The sequence below is a fragment of the Meriones unguiculatus genome, chromosome 17 (genome assembly GCF_030254825.1).
Source record: "Meriones unguiculatus strain TT.TT164.6M chromosome 17, Bangor_MerUng_6.1, whole genome shotgun sequence".
Taxonomy (NCBI): domain Eukaryota; kingdom Metazoa; phylum Chordata; class Mammalia; order Rodentia; family Muridae; genus Meriones; species Meriones unguiculatus.
The window spans coordinates 15,496,889-15,516,998 of NC_083364.1; the positions used below are offsets into that span (position 1 = coordinate 15,496,889).

The window sequence follows — 20,110 nt, forward strand, 5'->3', positions numbered from 1 at the left end:
ATTAGTGAAGGCACATCTAAAATTCTATTGTAAGTCAGTGCTGCTTTTTGAAGAGAATTTAATTGCTTATCCAGTATAATTTTTTTTAATTAATTATTTTTTCATCAAACTATATAGCCTTACTGGCCCGGGACACAAACAAATCCTCCTGCCTCTGCCTTCTGAATACTAGGATTAAAGGCGGGTGTTCAGGTTTGCATAGCACAAAATTTTAATATTGACTACAATATATATCTTTTGTTTTCTGGGTTTTTGTTGTTGTTGTTTAACTATATGGCTTTTGTATGCCCACCTTGCTCTGAATAATGACATGGAGACCTATTATAACCTTAGGACACTATCACTGGGCAGATACTCAGCTATTCCAACCAGATAGTACTGACCTGGCCTACATCCTGCCACGGGGCCGTTACCTTCCATCTTAGTCTTGTTCTGGCATGTGCACCTCCGATGGTGCCTCCCTTCTCTCTGGTCCTTACCTGAGACCCTCTCTTCTCGACTGGAAGTCTTGCCTCACTGCTCCAGCCCAGCTATTGGCCATTCAGAGCTTTATTTGACCAGTAAGAAGGAGATGGAGAACAATAGTTACAGAATACTAAGACAGGAGATGCTTCATAAGTGATTGGTGTTTTGCCTGCATGTATGTCTGTATGAAGGTGTCAGATCTTGGAGTTACAGACAGTTGTGAGCTGCCATGTTGGGTGCTGGGAATTGAACCCCAGTCCTCTGCAAAAACAGTCAGTGTTCTTAACTGTTGAGCCATCTCTCCAGCCCCTTGTTTTTCTTTAAGAGTCTCTCTCACATGTAGCCAGGGCTGGCTTTAAATCTATGAACTTCATACAACTCATCCTCTAAGGTACTAGGATTACATGCATGCACCACAGTGATTTTTGGCAGTTTTCAAATCTGTAAGAAAGACTCATCATCAGTTGAGATTGTCACATTTATAGTTTCTTTTCTCTGTTCTCTTTATATGGTTTTACTGTGTTGCCCAGGCTGGCCTTTAATTCCTGGCATTTGAGATCCCTCTTTACTTCAGCCTCTAGAATAGTTCAGACTACCCCCCCATGTGTCACCATGCCTCTTTTAATTCACATCCCCCCCACACCAAAGGAAGCTTTAGATGTGTTATTTTACTCCTCTGTAATTTCACAAACATCTTTTTAAGAATAAGGGTTTGGGGCCGGGGAGATGGCTCAGTGGATAAAAGCTCTTGCTGTGCACACATGTCCTCATCCCTCAGAGTTGGGATCCCAGAAGCTCTTGCTGTCCTAACATAAGGAAGTAGAGGCCTGATCACCAGGGTAAGTTGGCTGTTCAGACGTAGTTGATCATCAAGCTCTGGGTTCAATAGAGAGAACCTGTCTTAATAGAGTTCAATCAAGAAAGATACCCAGAATCAACTTATGATCTACAGGCATATATCACACATGCATGTCTGTTTGCATGTTAAAATGACGACATTCTTGTTGGGTATGCTGTTGAGTGCTTACATTACAGGAACTTAGAAGGCAGAACAAGATGATCATGAATTAAATGCCAGCCAGGGCAACCTTTTCTCAGCAGACCAACAGGACATTCTCTTGTAATCAGGAATGTAAATGGATATTTATACACTTAAACCCATGTAGCAACATGATTCACAATAACCACACTGAGGAGATGGCCCAGTGGTTAAGTACTAGGTGCTTTAACCGACAGGACTTGACTTTGGTTCCCAGCAACCACATGGTGGATCACAACCATCTATGATTCCAGTTGACGGGATTAGATTCCTTCTTCTGATATTGTCTGTCACCAGACATTTGTGCAGTGTACATATATACATAAACACTCCTGCACTGAGAAAAGAAAGCCAAGTGTCCAGAAACTGATGAACCTGTGAGTAAGGAACAATCTATGTGTACAGTCAACCTTAAAACTGGGAAGGGACTTCTAAAATATGCTATAATCTGAACCCTGTTAAATGAAGTAAGCCATGAATGAAGTTCCACTCAAGCTAGGCCTTTACAGACCGAAAGGTAGGTAGTTGATTGCCAGGGATTGAAATCAGGGAAGCAAGGAGTTATGTTTAATGGATGCAAGATGGAAAAAGTTACAGAGCTGTGTGGTATAGTAGTTACATAGTAACATAAATGTACCTGAAGCTTTTAGAATTTGTTTAAAAGGAGAGGTGGGTCAACATAATGGCTATGCCTGTAATTTCAATGTGCTGAGAGGCTAAAGCAGGAGGATCATGATTTCAAAGCAGATTGGGCTACTTTATATCAATAATCTCTCTAAAAGAGGAAGAAGAGCTGGCTGGTGGCTCACTTCTTTAATCCTAGGGCTGAGGATCTCTGAGTTTGAGGCCAGCCTGGTCTATGTAGTGTGTTCCAGACCAGCCAGGGCTACAAAGTGATTCCAAACCAGCCAACCATCCAGATAAACAACCAAGACAAAACCAAAAAATTTGGACCTTATCCTTTTAGCACCATAGCACTTTTACAACAGGAAAATCAACATTTTTTTTTCCTTTATCCTGTATTGGTATCTCCTATGTTGTTTCCAAAAATATCTTCTCCATGTGTCTACTTTTTACGTGGTGTTCTTGTAGGTGAGCATTCTGAATTGTAGACTTGTACTGCTAACATTAAGTGTGTGCAGTGCTGGGACTTGGACTGCGGCTTCACACATCTAACTCCTACTAAGATGTACATGTTCAGTCCTAATCATAGATTTTGAATGAAATTTCCCTCCCAGTTGAGATGTACAGTGTGGAGTGCCAAGATTGGGTATGAATATTAAATGTCTTTTAAAATTATTTTTTGAGTTCGTTGAAGAATGCAGGTGCTTATGTCAGAGGATCACTTTTGGGAGTTGGTTCTCCTGTGAGTATGGGGATCAGACTCAGTTTGTTGGACTTGTACAGTAAACCCTTTTACCCACTGAGCTCTCTCACCCAGCCCTGCCTCTTTTGCTGTTTGTTTCTGAAGACCTAGCTAGCCTAAAAACCTGAAGCATGCTACCAGAAACAGCCAGTAATTCATGTTGTTGTTGAAATATTTTGGAAATAAGAGGTTCAGCAAGCAACTTGTTAATTTTATCTCCCCTTTTATGCTAATGTGCCACATACGTCACCACATTCCTATTGGATATTCATAGATACAGTGTCACTGATAGAATTTCCCCCCACTAGATCCTTTTACTTCTCCTGTCTATATGATGGTGAAGTCTCTAGGCTTTCGTCTTTTGGTGAATTCTTGGTTGGTGTCTCAGTTCCCTTAATGAGATCTCAGGCTGTAAATACCCCAGTGCCTGTCCAGTCTCTGCCTTGGCCTAGCACTGTATTGACTCCACCAAGTGTTAAGCTCATGGAAGGGAGAGGCTCTACCATGCCTCTTATCTTGTGGTAGGGAGGGCAGGTTATCGTAACTAAAGTGCTTCCCTGTCCCTGGCTGAGAGACATGTAGAGAAGTAGAAAGCTGGGAAAGCTGTAGTGTGTGAATTTCTTCTCTTTCTCCATGCGTGTTTTTCATAGCAAGGTGGGCTTCATTCTGACAAGTAGGGTACTTCCGGTATGCCTCTTACTCTAACCTGGGTATTAAGATCTTTTTAACATCTTTTTTCTATATTGGAACTGTATTTTATCAGCCAGGGAGATGGGGAACAGAAAATCAAATATTTAAAAATGAAGCAGATTATTTTTCTGTTTCGTTTTATTCTGTTGTTTTGTACTTTAAACCTACTTCATGAATATTAGTCCCATCCTTCTTTTAAGTTTTTAACAATGAGAAGTTCCATGGATGGCTCATCTGGAGTGTGATAGTCAGTGCCTGGATTTCGGTTTGCTTTGGGCTGAAAGCTCTCTATCAATGAATGACTTTTTCCTCCTAGTGTTTTGTGTTGTTTTGGATTTTGGTACAGTAGGACCTTCTGTATTTCAAGTAGGGCTCAATCTGTGTCTGAAGCCAAGGATGACGTTTCATTTCTGATTCTCTTGACTCTCCCACCCCTGTCCTGGGGTTATAAAAGTAGAGGGTTTTGCTACCATGCCCAGATTATGTGACTGTCAGTGTAGCTATGTCCCCAGGTTATTCTTTCTTCTTAATTAGACCCAGAAGACAAATAGTCTGCAGAGTACACTTAGGCTTCATTATGGGTTCTGGGTGTGAGATGCCAACCTGGGTGCTCCTGAGGTTCCTGTGGATACCTAGGTGCACACAGAAGGGCTGATTAGTATGGCCCTCTCACAGAGACAAGAAGAAGAAGGATGATTGGGAAAGCTCCAAGCATAAATGAGACATGCCTTATGTTAACTTGTTTTTTTCCCCTGTACTTCCATCCTCTGTAGGGTTGGATCAGTTGATCTCTGTGGGTTACTTTGTGGAAGGTTGTAGTATTAATGTCAAATAGCAACAATGTTTCTTGCAAAGTCTTAGCTCTTGGTCAAGTGGTTTTTGTTTGTCGTTCTTTTCTGCTTTTAACTGTTGTCATTTAAAACAATGTAGGGTTTATTTCCATTCATATTCATACTGAGAAGGTGTCAGTTTAAATCCAAGCACCATCTTCAGAATGACCTGGCTAGATAGTCTCCACAATGGAACACTGGCTGAGGACTTCCTAGTGGTGCATTAAAATGGTTGACTAAGTGGCTTATTTAGGTAAATGCTATATGGAAGCCAAGAATCCCCTTGATCTGTTTGCCTAGGTGCTCTATTGTCTGTCAGAGGCATCTGTGAGGGTGCAGGGCTGCCTTTTCTGTACCCCGGGTGAGTATTAGGTGTGAACATCCCGTTTTAGACTGCCAGCTGCCACTGACTGGGGCCTTCTGACTCTCCACTTCCTGCTTTGTAAACAACCTGGAGTCTTACAAGTCTGACATTAATCTTGTCCTGTCTTTGAAGGGGGGACGACACAGGGTGGGGGAGATTCCACCCAGCCTAAGTGGGGTTTTTGTTTTTGTATAAATAGGTATAGTCCTTCACTGACCTGCCCACACCCACCTTTTTGTTGTTGTTGTTCCGTATATGTGTTTGTGTGTACCTAACAATCATCTGAAATTTTATTTTTTAACAAACTGTTTTATTAGTCAAGAGTGGTGCCACAGGCCTTGGTGGGCAGAGGCAGGTGGCTCCCTGAATTTGAGGCCCACCTGGTCTATAGAGTGAGTTCCAGGAGAGCCAGAGCCACACAGAGAAGCCCTGTCTCTAAATAAATAAATAAAAACAAAACTCAAAACCAAAATTTTATTATATAACATTTCCCTTTCTCTTTCTCTTTGGAAAGCCTAGAAATTTATGGAACAGAACCTGCAAACTGACCCTCAGGCCAATTGGAGTTGCAGTCCAATGTGGCTGGCTTACCTGTTTCCTTGTCTGTGGTTACTTTCACACTATGGTAACAGAAGAATGGATTGTTTTGAGGCCTGTGTCTGTCCTGCACAGATGACGGTATTTACCCTGTGGTCCTTTACAGGAAAAGTTAGCCCAGCAGTCACAATGGTGTCCATACCAGTATTCGCTTTGATTTGATTTTTACTGCATGTTCTTACAGAAACATTTTAAATTTATGAATCTTTATGTCCAGATTTTAACTGTCAACCACCGTGATGTGTAACTTGTGTGTAACAGTTGAGCTTTGTTAGTGTACTCTTGCTGCTTGTTCCTCCAGCTTGCTGGTATCTTTTACAGAAAAGAGGGGAAAAGTTGAGCTTTCTCATACTCCTGTGGCTGATCTGCCCATTACTTTCTAAAGGCACGGCACTAAACGCTAGTTTGGAGGATTATAGCCAGCCCAGGACCTGGCTTCTGTTCTTCCTGGCTGGAAGATCTTTGTTGGCCTGTGGGGGAGACAGAACTTGAGAGTTTCTCACATTCCATAAGCAAGCAAAAAGGCTGGCTTATCTCCACCTCCACCTCCACTCATCTGGTTCTAGGGAAGATACAGGGTCTGCAGTACTGCAGAGCCTGAGGCCCAGCTTGTCATGTAATGGGGGGCAAGTTATGTACAAACTGAGCGAAAAAGGATTAAGGCTTCTAAGAGCTGCCTTGGCACACAGCCACTGGCCTGGCTCCAGACAGTGCAGTCTGGCTCATGATATAAGCCCTGTTCTCACCAGCTACAAGAACCAGTTAGATGGAAAAGTAATCCCGTTTGTGCTTCCCCACTGACACATATTGCATAGTTAATCAGTACTGTTGTCATGAATGTGAAGTAGCCACTGCTAGAGGAAAGGGCCTTCTCGTACTTTTGTTGTATAATCAGTGTTTCAGCAGAGATGTTCCTAGGACAGGGCAAGGTATGCTGAAACGTGACTAGTAATGAAAATTACTTGTGTGTTTGATTTTTGTCTTTCTTTTTATGATTGTAATATTATTACATCGTTTTTCTCTTCACTTTTCTCCCTCTAGTCCCTCCCCTATACTTCTTCTTGCTTTATTTCACATTCATGTCCTATTAAAAATTGATTGGTGTTTACATGCATATACATATATATATTTCTAAATAACCTGCTCAACACGTATAAAATTCCTTTCATGATTTCAGGGCATTTGGTATTGGATAACCAGTTGATATCCTTTTCCCTGGGGAAGACTGTTTCTCCCACTCTCAGCATTCTTTGTGTAGGGGTGAGGCTTTGTGACCTCCTCTACCCCATCCACTTTAGCATGTCTTTTATTCTTATTTAGCTTGTGTTTAGGCTATCATGTTGGTAAGACTTCATGTGTATAGCTTCTTACAATACTAGAAGACAGTCTCAACAGCAAGCTCCCTGGTCCTCTAGCTCTTCCTTTCTTTCTGCCACCTCTTATACAAGGTGCATAAGCTCTTGGTACAGGGGAGTTTTGTATCCACTGGGACTGGGCTTTGTAAGTTTGCAGTTTGAGTGTGTGTTATTATTTTCTCTCTCTCTCACTTTTTTTCCCCCTTTTTCAAGACAGGGCTTATCTCTAGCCTTAGCTGTCCTGGACTCACTTTGTAGACTAAGCTGGCCTCAAATTCACAGAGATCCGCCTCCTTCTGCCTCCCCAAGTGCTGGGATTATGGGCTTGTACCACCAAGCCTGGGTGTGTGTGTGTGTGTGTGTGTGTGTGTGTGTGTGTGTGTGTGTTTAAATGGTCTCTGTTGCAAAGAGATGTTTCCTTGATGAGGAATGGTGACTGCACTCAACTGTGGGCATAAGGAAAAATGTTTAACAGTTTAATCAGGTTTTCCTCCCAGATCTCTGACTTCACTAGCCCTGGCTAGTTGTTTAGGTTTCTAGTACCAAACACAATTTCCCTCCTGTTGAACAGGTCTTGAGTATAATTAAAGAAGTATTGGTTACGACCAAGGCTGTGCCTGCCAGTCATTTCATGGTTCCTTCTGGTACCATGAAAAGCTAGTTCTTAGAAAGGAGGTCTTCAGATCTGTTCAGGGATTTCTGGGCCCTGTGTCTGAAGTGCATGATGTCTTCAGCAATAGGTACTTACATTCTACCTCTCCAGAGCAGTCCAGGGCATAGCAGTATCATGCATGTTTGGGAGTCTCTTAAACAACCCTAATGAACAACTCAGAAGAGGGCTTCTTAGGCGTGGTGTTGGAATTTTTGTTCGGTGGTAGTTAGCTCTAGGAGGGATTATTGTCGGCCCCGATGAGAAATTTTTGTTTAAATTATATATGTGTTTATATATAGACACGTGTATAAATAACTTAATAGTGTGACTCCTTATGACTTTTTCATACATTCTTACTGTTAATTTTACCCTCCTTCTGTATTTTTTCCCTCCTCCCTCACTTAGTAACACACACAGCCCCTACTGCCCATGCACACACTTACCAGGTCAGATCACTGTAGCCTGCTGTTCGCCACTCTGTCCCTCTAACCCTTTCCCAAGGCAATGGGCCCTTTTTGCCTTCCTGGTTCTTGTGCTTTCTCCAGGATATGTACTCAGGGTTAGGAGCCGCCAGTGAAAGAGAAGATGAGACATTCATCTTTCTAGATCTGGATTACCTTACTCAGTATGATCTTTTGTAGTTCCATCAATTTACCTGAAAAGTCCTTGTTTTGTTTTTCTTAATTATTTTTGCCAATACCAGTGTTTCCCTGCCTCTTTCTTTTTCTTTCTGGGTAGACCCTTGTCATTGCCTCAAACTTGAATTTGTAGAAAGGTGCTCTTCCACGTCTTAAGGATATGTGTGAATTTGAATGTATTTTTTCCTGTGGGCCTTGGGAGAGCTACATTGGCCAGCAGAAAACAAGTACAAGCTACGTCCTTTCAGGCCTCTTTTTATAACCCAATTTTCAACAGGGACTGTGCTTCAGATTTGGCCCATAATGGTACCCAAGTCTCCTTGCAAACAGATGGCCAGTTACCACAAGGTGTCTCATTAGCTCTGCTTGATTATTGAGGGTGAAAATATTTGGAGAAAGCACCACTAGATAAGTCTGGCTCGAGCCCCTGCTGAGGGATGAAGGATTGTGCTGTCAGCCAAGGCAGAAGCTCATGGTTATTGCTCCTGTGCATGGTGAGGCTACTCTGCATCAGAGCACACCAAGTATGCACTACTCCACAGGATCTCTAGTTGACTTCCATTGACTTCTGTGTTGTCATGGGTATCACCATGAAAATGATGGTGCCACTGCCTGCCCTGTTGCTGTGAGGATTAATTAAACTAATACAGGTCAAGTACAGAGCATAGAGCATCATCAGCACTAAAAGTGAAGACTTTCTATGCTGTAGGGCAGATTATCTCTAGCCTTATACGATGATGACTTTCAGTTAACCAGTGCTCAAGCCTCTTCCTTACCTCCTTGGCATTTTCCACTGTGCCCTGCTATGGTTACATCTTAATGACTGTCTCTTAAGCACTATATGGTAAGTACAACCTTTCTGATTTAGAACCAGTGTGGACACCCTGCTTTCCCCTTCTGTTGATGTTTCTATGATATTTGCTTTTTATTAAAATAAAAGCAAGAAGATAAACTTTGGAAATTAATAGCACCAGTGAAAGGAATATACTAGAGCCTAACAAAGCATCAGTTGTATTAATACTGTTTTCAGTGGCCCACTCACTGTAACATGTTATCTTAGGGCACCTTGTCATTATTAGCACCACACTGTCCACCCTTGTTTCAACTGCTCCCTTATTTCTTTAAACTCAGAACAGATTATTACAGGTTTTCTTCTGGAACAGATTGAGACTCATGGCATCCACTTGGGTCATGAAGAATTTAGGGTTGAAAACAGTATGTCAAGGTCTTTCACATTTATTAATTCTTATCTTAGTGAGTGGGGCCTTCTGCCTTTTGGTCACAGGTCAGAATGGAAAGGGGAGCCACTTTTTTTGACCCCTAGATGGGAAAGTTGGCTTATATAGTTGGTTTAACTCTCAGATTCTTAGCTACCCTTCTGTTCATTTCTCATGGATGCTGCTGTCTCTTTGTCTAGATTGATGTCTGTTGTCGCTGTGCTGATCAGCCTCTCCTTACCTCACCATAGGAGCAGGTGCTGGGTAGGATGTTGGCACCCCCTCAACTCCCCCACTCCCATGTATGTATTATACGTGTGTGGGTGTGCATGTGTGCGTGCAGTAGACATACTGTGCAGTTGACAGGCATAGATGGTTGAGGCCTAATGAGAATGCCGTTAAAGGGAGAACTTTACCAATGGAAGTTGAATGTGTCATCTCTGTGCTATAGGGGGGAATCACTGGGTCTCATTTCCTTGCCCTATGGGCAAATGAGCTTTTCTGGTGGGTCTTCCTCCCCCCCCCATTCCCTCCCTGTTTTTTTGTTTTGTTTCTGTTTGGGGGTGGGGGACATTGCAGTAGGAGTAGATTCTTGAAATTCCCAGAGCATTTCATTTTCCCATGGTTGTATGTGAGAATGATATTAAGAGTATTGTGGTGGGTGAGGATGAGAGTACTGGGCTGTCCTGTCCCTCTGATCTACAGCCTCCCTGCTCTGCCCTGCTCACCCCTTGCTTACTTGGCACATGTCCAGTACACAGCATCAGAAGGAGGGAGGGTGTGCATATATATTCATATTTCTTTGAGACAGTTGTGTGTTCCCAGTTGCCACTGAACTCATGATCTTGCCTCAACCTCTCAATTTTTGTGTTTACAGACATGTCCTAAGCTTTCTAGGAGAAACCTGATTGTCCTTTAACTGCATTGGAGATGCATGTAGTCAGTCTCTGTCTTTCTCTGACTCTCCCTCTCTTTCTCTCTCCCCCTCTCCCCTCAGCATTTTAAAAGGAAAGAAACAAGCATAGTCCATGGTGCTAGACTAACGCACTGTTTTAACATGCTTGCCTCCCACTGAAGTTGTTCAGGGAATTGCCGCATCTTGGTCCTGAACCCATGGCTTACTTGTCTGCACTTGGGTGCTTTCCACAAACTGCCTAGCTGGTTTTCATCATCAACCCCTTCAGACTTACATGAAGTAGATGATATTAGTTTTAGCTCTTGGTATCCTTCACTGTCTTTAATACTATGTTGAGATGCAAGGACAAAGCTTTAATATCCTTTTAAAACTGGGATTAGAGTGGGAGAAGTTACTATTCCTTCAGCTGTGGTTTGTTTCATTGGGATAGTTGGATAAACATGTATGCATTTTTTTTTATGATCAGTAACCTTTTATGAAGTTTCTTTCCTCAGTAAACATGCATTATTGAATAACCCAGAAAAATGTTTGTAATAAATGTGAAGTTATCCAAAGCCAGGTGAATAAGCCTTACCTTTCTCCTCTTCCCAGTGTAGCCCTGGCCTAAATAGAAGTATTGATTTGACTTTGTGCTTCATGAGCCATAGATATAAACAAGGGTTTATATTATATTATTCTCTTGTACAACCAGCATCCCCTAAAGGTCTACAGGTGGGGAAAGGATCATGCAAGCTTATGAAACATAGCTTTGTTATGCCTTCTCCCTTGTGAACTCTATAGTTCCCCAGGGTCTTCACTTGCTCCCGATAAGCTCTTAACTCAGTGCTCTGTTCCTAGTTGTTGATTGGTAACACTTAATCCTCTGTGCTGGATGGTTAGTCTTTGTCTTTTTACTGGGATTGTGTACATGTGTGCATGCCTAATGTACTGTACCACTCAGGTTTTGTTGTTGTTGTTGTTGTTGTTTTGTTTTTGAGACACTGTATGATTGAGTTGTTCAGACAAGTCTTAAACTTGGCAAACCACCTTCCTCAGCCTCCAGAGTAATGGTATTACAGGCTCTCACCCCCAAGCTCAGCTAGATGACCAGTCTTGGAAGAGATAATTACTAGGGCACTTTTATTTAGTTGGGGATGGAGTCATCCTGACCAGTTAATGCCAATAGAGCATAATCTTTGAATTCTGCAACCGTGTGTCACTTGTTTCTAGTTTGGTTCAGGTACTATCTGGTCGCTGATGGGACTTTTTTCTTTTTGTGTAGAGTACCTGGTGAAGAATGTGATGGGATCACTAGCATGTCTACGGAGAGTGGCCCTGGGACAAGATTGAGAAATCTGCCAGTAATGGGGGATGGACTAGAAACCTCCCAAATGTCTACAACGCAGGCCCAGGCCCAACCGCAGCCAGCAAATGCAGCCAGCACCAATCCTCCACCCCCAGAGACTTCCAACCCTAATAAGCCCAAGAGGCAGACCAACCAACTGCAATATCTGCTCAGAGTGGTGCTCAAGACACTATGGAAACACCAGTTTGCGTGGCCTTTCCAGCAGCCTGTGGATGCCGTCAAGCTGAACCTCCCTGTGAGTAGCTGGGCAGGGCCTATGGCTACTACCACCCTCAGTCTCTCTGCAGATTCTGCAGAATGGTGGAGGTGTGTTTGGAGTCATGGTAAGAACTCTGAACACCAGTATACACAGTGGCCTTGCAGTATATCTTAGTTATCTTGAAAATCATAAACAGGAAAGGAAAAGAACAAGGTAACTGGCTTAGACATGAACTGATTGCTTAGTTAATTGGGACACCAGGGAAAGTTGTATAGAGAGAGTTTAAAGCTGAAGTCAGAGGCCCAACTAGCACTCTAAGCCTTTTCTTCTCTCAGTTGTGGTTGGTCAGCCTGTGCAGAACGGGGACAGATGTAGTGCAACAGTAATTACTTGCAGCACCAGCAAAGCACTGCCAAGCTGGGAAAGACAGCAGAGTATCTCCCAGGGAGCAAGTACAGACAGGCTCTGAGGTTGAAGGAGACTGTGTTGCATGTTCCCTGGGGACCGTATCCATCCATCCGTCTTCTCTGCAACACACTTGGGCTTGTTCTTCTCTTTCTTGGAGAATGTTCCATTTTTACACATGTCTAGCAGACAGCTTTACAATCTTAACTACCTTACCAAACCTCAAGAAGTGGTTAGAACAAATGCTTTCATATTTCTTCAAAAAACCAAGGCTTGGTTTCCAAGTTACTCTGTGGAAGTTTTATGCCTCCCTGGCAAATGTGTCATGTGGGTGGCGGCCATTATCCAGATTGGGTCTAGGAGGGCTAGAACTCTTTATTTGGAATTGGTGGCCTTGGTCTCTGCCAGGTGTTCAGGTTTTTAAAAATGTCATGCTCTAATCTGACCTGTTTTGAAAACCACAGTTGTGTTGTGTCCCCCGAGTACATGTCTCATAGCTTTACAAGAAGAGACAAAACATCTGGGTTATGAACGAAAGTGGTGTGTAGGAAGGTAATGCCCACCATTCATTGGTTAAGATAAACAATACAAGCAGCTGGCAGTGGGGGCTTTTAGGACACTCAGGAGGCTATTGGGGGAGATTAATGGTGCCAGTCTATAGCAGGGATATGCAGTGTCTGGGTGAAAAGTGACTGTTCTTTTGCTATGAAGAGACATCATGACCAAGGTAGCTTATAAAAGAAAGTTAAATTGGAGACTTGCTTACAGTTTTAGAAGATTAGGTTAGTTCCTGACCATCGTGGCTGGGAGGGTGACGCCAGGTAGTTATGGTGTAGGCACAGTCACTAAGAGCTTATATCCTGAACTGCAAGATGAAGGCAGAGAGAGTGAGACTCCTTAGGCCATGTGTATGCTTTTGAAACCTCAAAGCTCACCCCTAGTGACACACCTTAACAAGGCCACACCTTCTAATTCTTCCTGAACAGTCCATGAATTAGGAGCCTAGCATTTCAATATATGAGGTGCTTTTGAGAGCTATTTTCATTAGATCACCACAGCAACATTCTGAGATAAAATAGGATAGAAGGAGCTGAGGGTGGAAGACAAGGGTCCAAACTTTGATGTGAAGAGGGACAAGGAGAGGCCATATCAAAGAGTCCAAAAAAAAGTCACCAGTTGCTAGATTTCTACATCATAGAACATGAGAGCAAAAAGGTGAGAGTCCACACTATCATTGTGCTGGCCTTTAGAAGATCAGAAGCCTTAGACGTGATATAGAAGTCGAAACCAGATTTGTGATTGTTTGAATGAAATGGTGAAGATATGAAGCTGCTATTTGAAGAAACTTGGCTTTGAGGAAAAAGTGTGTTCAACTTGTTTAAAAAGATAAAATAGGGGCAGAGGAACAGAGGCATGAAGGGGTAAAGACTTAAGACATTCGTAGGGGACTCAGGTTGTGGGAAAATCCTGGCCAGTAAGTTTATGGTAGGTGAGGCTTGACTTTTAAAATCTGTTAAGTGCAGAGGTTGAAATTTCTGGGCCAGAATTTTCCTCTCTTGGATGATGTAAATCATGCCCCTCTGCCAATTTTGATGTCACCTTTAACAGCCTTTTTGAAAATAAAGGGTCTCACAATTCTCAAGCTGTCTTTGAACTTGTTGCATAGCCAGATCAGGCCCTTGAACTCCATATCCCCCTACCTTTATGTCCTAAGTTTTAGAATTGCAGGTGTGCACTCCCACTGATTTGATGTCTTCAAAGAAAGGTTGCTGGGCAAGGAGGATCTCAGAACCCTAAATCTGAGTAGACCTGGGGGCTAATCAGCTGTCGGCATAAGAGCTCATACTCTTCAGGAGCCGTTATCCACCTTTCAAGGCCCCCTTTTGTAATTTCTGGGGTCTCATGTCTTTACATGCATTTTGACCACTTGTCCTACAGTAAACCCATTTGCCTTAGTTCTCATTTCCTTTCCCCAACATTCTTTCATCCCACTGCTCTTTTGCTTGCCCTTTACCATTGTACTTTTGCCTTTGAGTCACATGACACGCTAGCCAATGCAGGTCTAAACACTCTTCTCAGACAGAGTTTTGTCCACAGAGTAAAATCTATCTAGATTTCCATAAGAATTAGTTTATTTGTAATTTTCTAGGAAGAGAGTAGGCAGAGCATAAAATAGGTTAGGGAGTCTGATGTTGAGTTGCCTTTTGGCCAGGGTGTGCACATGTAGCCCTTACCAGAGCCAAGGCACCTGTATGTACCTCCTTTTCATGGACAATGTTGGCCTTTTCTTTATTTTTGGGTATCAACACAGCTCAAAACCTCCTTGCCCATTTTAATTTTGAGATCATACCTTGATACTCTCTTCTGCCTTTTTATCCCCAAGAACTATTCTTTCAAAGGTTGTATGCATTTCTCTTAGAATTAAAGGATGTCTAACACCCCAAAAGAGAAGGGAAGCTTATAAGGCCCCACCCCACCTGAGAAGATAGTGATGGTGGATGGCTGCTGGGGGGAGGGGGAGCAGTTAGTTTTCTTTGGGGACAGTCTGCTGGGAGGTGGCGGCTTCTCACAGTCCAACTCGTGCATACAGGCAGCCCTAACAGGAGCTGGGTGAGGAAATTGAGGGATGAGGGCAGACACTGATCAAAATACATTGTGTGTTTTTGTTATTTGTGATTGTGGTTTGTTTTGTTTTATAAAAAGAAAGTATTTGATTTTCCCCCTATTAAGAGAACATGTTAGCTTGCACATTTTTTTCGCCCTCCACATTGCCAGCTAGAGTCTGTCCTTCACTGGTTTTACCGTCAGTTCCCCCCTGACACCATGGGAAATTCTTTGACTGTGGAGTTACAGTTCTTTGACTGTGAGAGGGGCTCACACACCCAGGCAGCCAGTCCAGCATGACTGCTAAGGTGACACTGGCTTTCTTTGATTTCTCTGCTCCTCAGGATTACTATAAGATCATTAAAACACCCATGGATATGGGAACCATAAAGAAGCGCTTGGAAAACAACTATTACTGGAATGCTCAGGAATGTATCCAGGACTTCAACACTATGTTTACAAATTGTTACATCTACAACAAGGTGAGATGTTGGGGCAGGGGTCCAGTTGCCGGGCTTGGGGAGAAGAAGAAGAAGAAGAAGTAAAAATGGGGATGCTTGTCAGGAGCCTAAGGGCAGGGTTGCTGAGAACAGCTGGGCTATAAGTGTGACAGCGAGAGACTCCCAGAGGTAGGGTAATGGGACTTGGAGTTGTGCCTAGGGTTGGGTGTTTCTTTTGTGGGGTGTGGGGGGGAAGGGCATTCTCTTTGTTAGAAGCACCTGCCTCTAGTGCCCTTGGGATTTTCTTTTAGTTCTTGAGCATGTCTAATAGGGTACATACGAGGGCAGATGACTTCAGGTGGTCTGTTGGGATGGTGTAGATTGTCAGGTGAAAGAGCCCGTGCCACTAGAGTCTTGCAGAAGTGTGCCCAGCCACAGACCTTGACGTGAGAGGGTATAGTGGGGCCAGCTGCAGACCCCAGCTGTTCTGTGGGTCACAGTCTCCTGGAACTGTGGACATGGCCATAAAATCGAGTGCCCCCCTGGTCTTACATATAGACCCATGGGTCACTTCCCAACCCCGTAGCCAAACCTTTCGGCTCGGCTGTGCCATGAAGCCAGATCATTTGTTTACAGTTCAGACCACAGATGTGATTAAAACCAACCCTTTCAAATAGAACGACTCTGGAGGGAGACACTATACAGAACTCAGCTTTTGACCTCTGCTCGTGTAGTGGGTAAAATTGCCCAGAAGAGATGGGTAGGTGAGTTTCTTGAAGTTTACTGTGTTTTGTAAAGCCTTAGTTCTCACCATTTAGGTGGAAGCAAACTGTACAGATCAGGCCCTCAGTTTAGAGCTGAACGGGGACAGCATGTTCTGGATGTGGTGACAGAGTGGGGATCCGTAAGGCAATGTGTTTTGGGCTTCATCCAAACCCCACTGAGCTGCTGCTGGGGTACATTGGGGAGCAATGTTGGAACCCTAAAAAGTATTCATCACGAGAAATGCTGTGTAATTTGAGTATTTCTAGTGAATTCACTTGAGCTGTATCTGAAGAGACCCCAAAAGAAAGGAGGGCATCCCATTAGGAGATTGACTGAGTTGGTAGGTACATAAGACACAAGGATGGTTTCTTGGAGCTTAAAACTGAAGGGAGATACAGGTGGACAGGTCTTGTTAGGAGTACCTAGTAGCATAACCATTGTGGCCCCTGGAGTCCAGACCATGGAAAGAGCCTGGGTACAATGCTCCATGTGTTGGGACATGGGGGTGGCCCTGGTGTCCTGTCCACAAAGATGGGAAGAGGGGCCCTTCCAGCTCTACCCCACCTGTTTCCTCATCCAGCCTGGAGATGACATCGTCTTAATGGCAGAAGCTCTGGAGAAACTCTTCTTGCAAAAAATCAATGAACTGCCCACAGAAGAAACTGAGATTATGATAGTCCAGGCAAAAGGAAGAGGACGAGGGAGGAAAGAAACAGGTAGAGTAATTGAAATAACAAGTAAATCAGTTTTGTTCTCCCCTCATCTTTGTTTATTTCCCAAGTTTAGTAGGATGCTAGGGATTACAGAGTCAGGTGGTGACAGCAGATACTTGAGTGCCGTTGTTTGAACAATATGGGATTGGTGTCAGTAGTGGCTGTGCTCCCAGGGGTCCCATGGATCTGAAGTCTCTCTTCTTGGCAGAGTCGTTGGGCCCTGAGTGGTTGATAGACTTACGTACAAAAGAAAGCATGAATTTCCATGCACTTTGGTGTTTGATTTCTTCACCTTTAGTGCTGTAGATATTTTTTGCTTTTCTCTCAATGTTATCATTTGCTATTTATTTTGTGGTGCTAAAGCTCAAATCTAGCACCACTCACATGGTTTGGCAAATATTTCACTATTGAGCTTCAGTCCCAACTCTGCATTTCTGTTTTAGAATAAAAAATTAATCTGACAGAAGCTATTGTAACTAGTGTCTCAACCCTAAAGCCTTAAGGTTTGTTCTCTGAATTGCTTTAATGCACTCTTGTTCGCCTCTGATGCTCACTCATCTGACACCAGTTACTTATTCCTTGTCTTTGTGTACGGCCTGCCTCCTGGTTACCACCCGTACCACCACTGACAAAACTCTAGCAGCCATCTGGCAGAGATGCTGTTAACAGGTATCCTGTGTCTTGTCCTTTATGGCTCTGAGCTGCAAGAGTGGCAGTTTTCAGGTAGCTCCTGGATGTTAGTTGTTTGCTTCTTTGAGAATATGTTTTAAGCCTGACCCTACCTTATTCTGAAGTATTAAAGACACAGGGGACCACTGAATCCAATGTATCATTCACATGTATGTTCCTACTCTTTTTCCCTCTCTACTTTCCTCTCTCTCTTTCCCTTATCAACATTTTAGACAGGAGCTCTGTGTTAACTCGGAGTCAAAAATCTTCATGCCTCTTTTAAGCCTTGGTGTTACATACCCGCACTACTACTCAGAACCAGGTCGCTCTTTTGGCATTTACACATATTAAGTCATATCCCTTATGCATACACGCAGAGCCTACTCCTTGCTTTTTGGCACTAACAGTTTGGATTCTTTGTACATGGGACAGGCATGGGAATGTCTTCTATCAGTCCCGGAAGAAACCCAGGCTTGCTGAGTAGAGAAAGAAAAATGGGGAAACAGTAGAACCTCCACCTTGCTTATCATGTACCTGGACTGCTGTAGATCAGCCTACTGATACAGAATGTTTTTTCCTTCTTTCTCTTCCCCTCCTCCACTGCCCCTCCCTCCGTCCACATTTGAGCTGTAGCTATAAACTTTTAATTTTGATTTGGTGTGCCATGTGACTGTTTTGTGTTGGGAGTTGTGGTACAGTGTCAGGGAAACAACCTCGGTAGTCATAAAAGGTCAAAATTGTCCACTAGTCCCCAGTGGCTCTGAGAATTGAGATTGTGCTAGTTTTCAGAAACCTCTCGAGGTTGGCTGCTCCTGGATCTTGCCAAAAGTACTCTGAAGATAACCCTTCTGGGAATTAGGACAGCCGTTTGGATTCTCCAAGGAAAATGTCAGACTTCCTTGTGCAGCTCTGGTGCTGACACTAACCCCAGCATGTAGGTTTCCTACATTTTTAGCCTAGGCTTCTCTTAGGACAGTCTGTATCTGCACGAGGAGTTGCCACCAAGATACCTCAGAAAAATGTACTGTGATAGGCCACTGCCCTCTCACTGGGGACACAAGGATAAGATTCGTGCACAACGGTGTCTGGAGTGTTCAGACACGGCCTTCTAACAGACAAGTAAACTACACAAATACATGTGGGTTCTTTGTCAGGGTCAGCCAGTAGGCACTAGCCTACCCTTTTAATCTCCTTCTTTTTATGGTTGGTAGGGACAGCAAAGCCTGGTGTATCCACGGTACCAAACACAACTCAAGCATCAACTTCTCCGCAGACCCAGACGCCTCAGCAGAACCCTCCTCCACCTGTGCAGGCCACAACTCACCCCTTTCCTGCTGTTACCCCAGACCTCATGGCCCAGCCTCCTGTCATGACAATGGTGCCCCCCCAGCCACTTCAAACGCCTCCACCAGTACCTCCCCAGCCACCACCCCCACCTGCTCCAGCTCCACAGCCTGTGCAGAGTCACCCACCCATCATTGCAACTACCCCACAGCCTGTGAAGGTGAGCATCCTGGGCACTGGTGGGCTGCTGCCACCAGAGACGTGGGCTTACAGGAGACAAGTAGCTTCTCTTAATTGTTTCTTCTACGGGCTGTGTGGTCAAGGCCCTGGCATTAAGCAAGAAACCTCTTCAGGAGGTTCTGTGGCCCTCTAAGGGAGCAAATACTGTATTCAGTTTGTGCTTTTCTCCTGTTGCTGGCTGGTTCTATTTCAGCTGTTGAAAACAGTGATTTGACAGGGTCCCATGCAGTTACCTTTGGGCCTGTCCTGAGTGTTGGGATCCTAGTCAGGGCTTGGTTTCAGAGGTGATCCTGAAGAACAGCTGTACCGGCCAGAGCCTCTGATTGAGACTTTTGTGCCTGTGCTCATGGCAGACAAAGAAAGGGGTGAAGAGGAAAGCAGATACTACTACCCCCACCACCATCGACCCCATTCATGAACCACCATCACTGGCCCCAGAGCCCAAGACCACCAAGCTGGGTCCTCGGCGGGAGAGCAGCAGACCTGTGAAGCCCCCAAAGAAGGATGTACCGGACTCACAGCAGCACTCAGCACCAGAGAAGAGCAGCAAGATCTCTGAACAGCTAAAGTGCTGCAGTGGCATCCTCAAGGAGATGTTTGCCAAGAAACATGCTGCCTATGCCTGGCCCTTCTACAAGCCTGTGGATGTGGAGGCGCTGGGTCTGCATGACTACTGTGACATCATTAAACATCCCATGGACATGAGCACAATCAAGGTTAGTCACCAGGCCCCTGATTTCTCAGAGACCAGCAAATCCAACAAAGTCCTGGATGCCCCCTGCAGGGCATTGTTGAAATGAACACTAACCTGTAGAGTACTTGGCCATTTTTGGTTTTGGTAGTTGTTCTGCCTCTCTCCTTGGCGTAAGGAGATTTAAGATGCAGCGCACTCTCTCAGTGCCTCTGTACTTTTTTGTGCCTGCAGATGTTCTAGGAGACTCGGGGTGTTCCAGGCTCAGGGTAATGGGAAGGCTTTGCTGTTCTCCTCTGTAAGAGACAGCACTTCACCGGGGCATTCTAAGGCCTCTTGTGATTTTTCTCCTTTTGGAAGTAATTTGGCATTAACATTTGTAATTTGTAATTTATAATTAACATTAACTAGTAATTTGGAGATAACATTGCTCAAACAGGAGACAGTCCTGTGTCCAACTTCTATTCTGTTTTGTACCCTCAACAGAAGTACAATGCAAGGTCAGAACTGGACCCAGTCTTTATCTTGTTATCAGTTCTGGCACAATCTTACCTGGGATTCTATGTTTTCACTTTCTCTTTAGCCATTGTAGTGACCTCAGTAGGTAAGCTTGGTACCAACAGGTC

At 43.9% G+C, this 20,110-nt stretch overlaps 1 protein-coding gene across 6 annotated transcripts in view; it reads left to right on the forward strand.

Moving 5' to 3' along the window:
• Brd4 (bromodomain containing 4) overlaps positions 1 to 20,110 on the forward strand; it is a 71,703-nt gene that overhangs the window by 27,941 nt on the left and 23,652 nt on the right. For 5 of the 6 annotated variants that reach the window (XM_021637570.2, XM_021637568.2, XM_060371065.1 and 2 more), the window contains 5 exons: positions 11,391 to 11,709; positions 15,027 to 15,164; positions 16,468 to 16,603; positions 18,481 to 18,773; positions 19,147 to 19,509. In XM_021637570.2, the coding sequence (XP_021493245.2) occupies positions 11,425 to 11,709; positions 15,027 to 15,164; positions 16,468 to 16,603; positions 18,481 to 18,773; positions 19,147 to 19,509 (1,215 nt within the window). In that variant the 5' untranslated portion in view covers positions 11,391 to 11,424. Of the gene's footprint in view, positions 1 to 11,390; positions 11,710 to 15,026; positions 15,165 to 15,780; positions 15,887 to 16,467; positions 16,604 to 18,480; positions 18,774 to 19,146; positions 19,510 to 20,110 lie in introns of those variants that run through there. The other variant, XM_021637573.2, reaches the window with a different exon arrangement.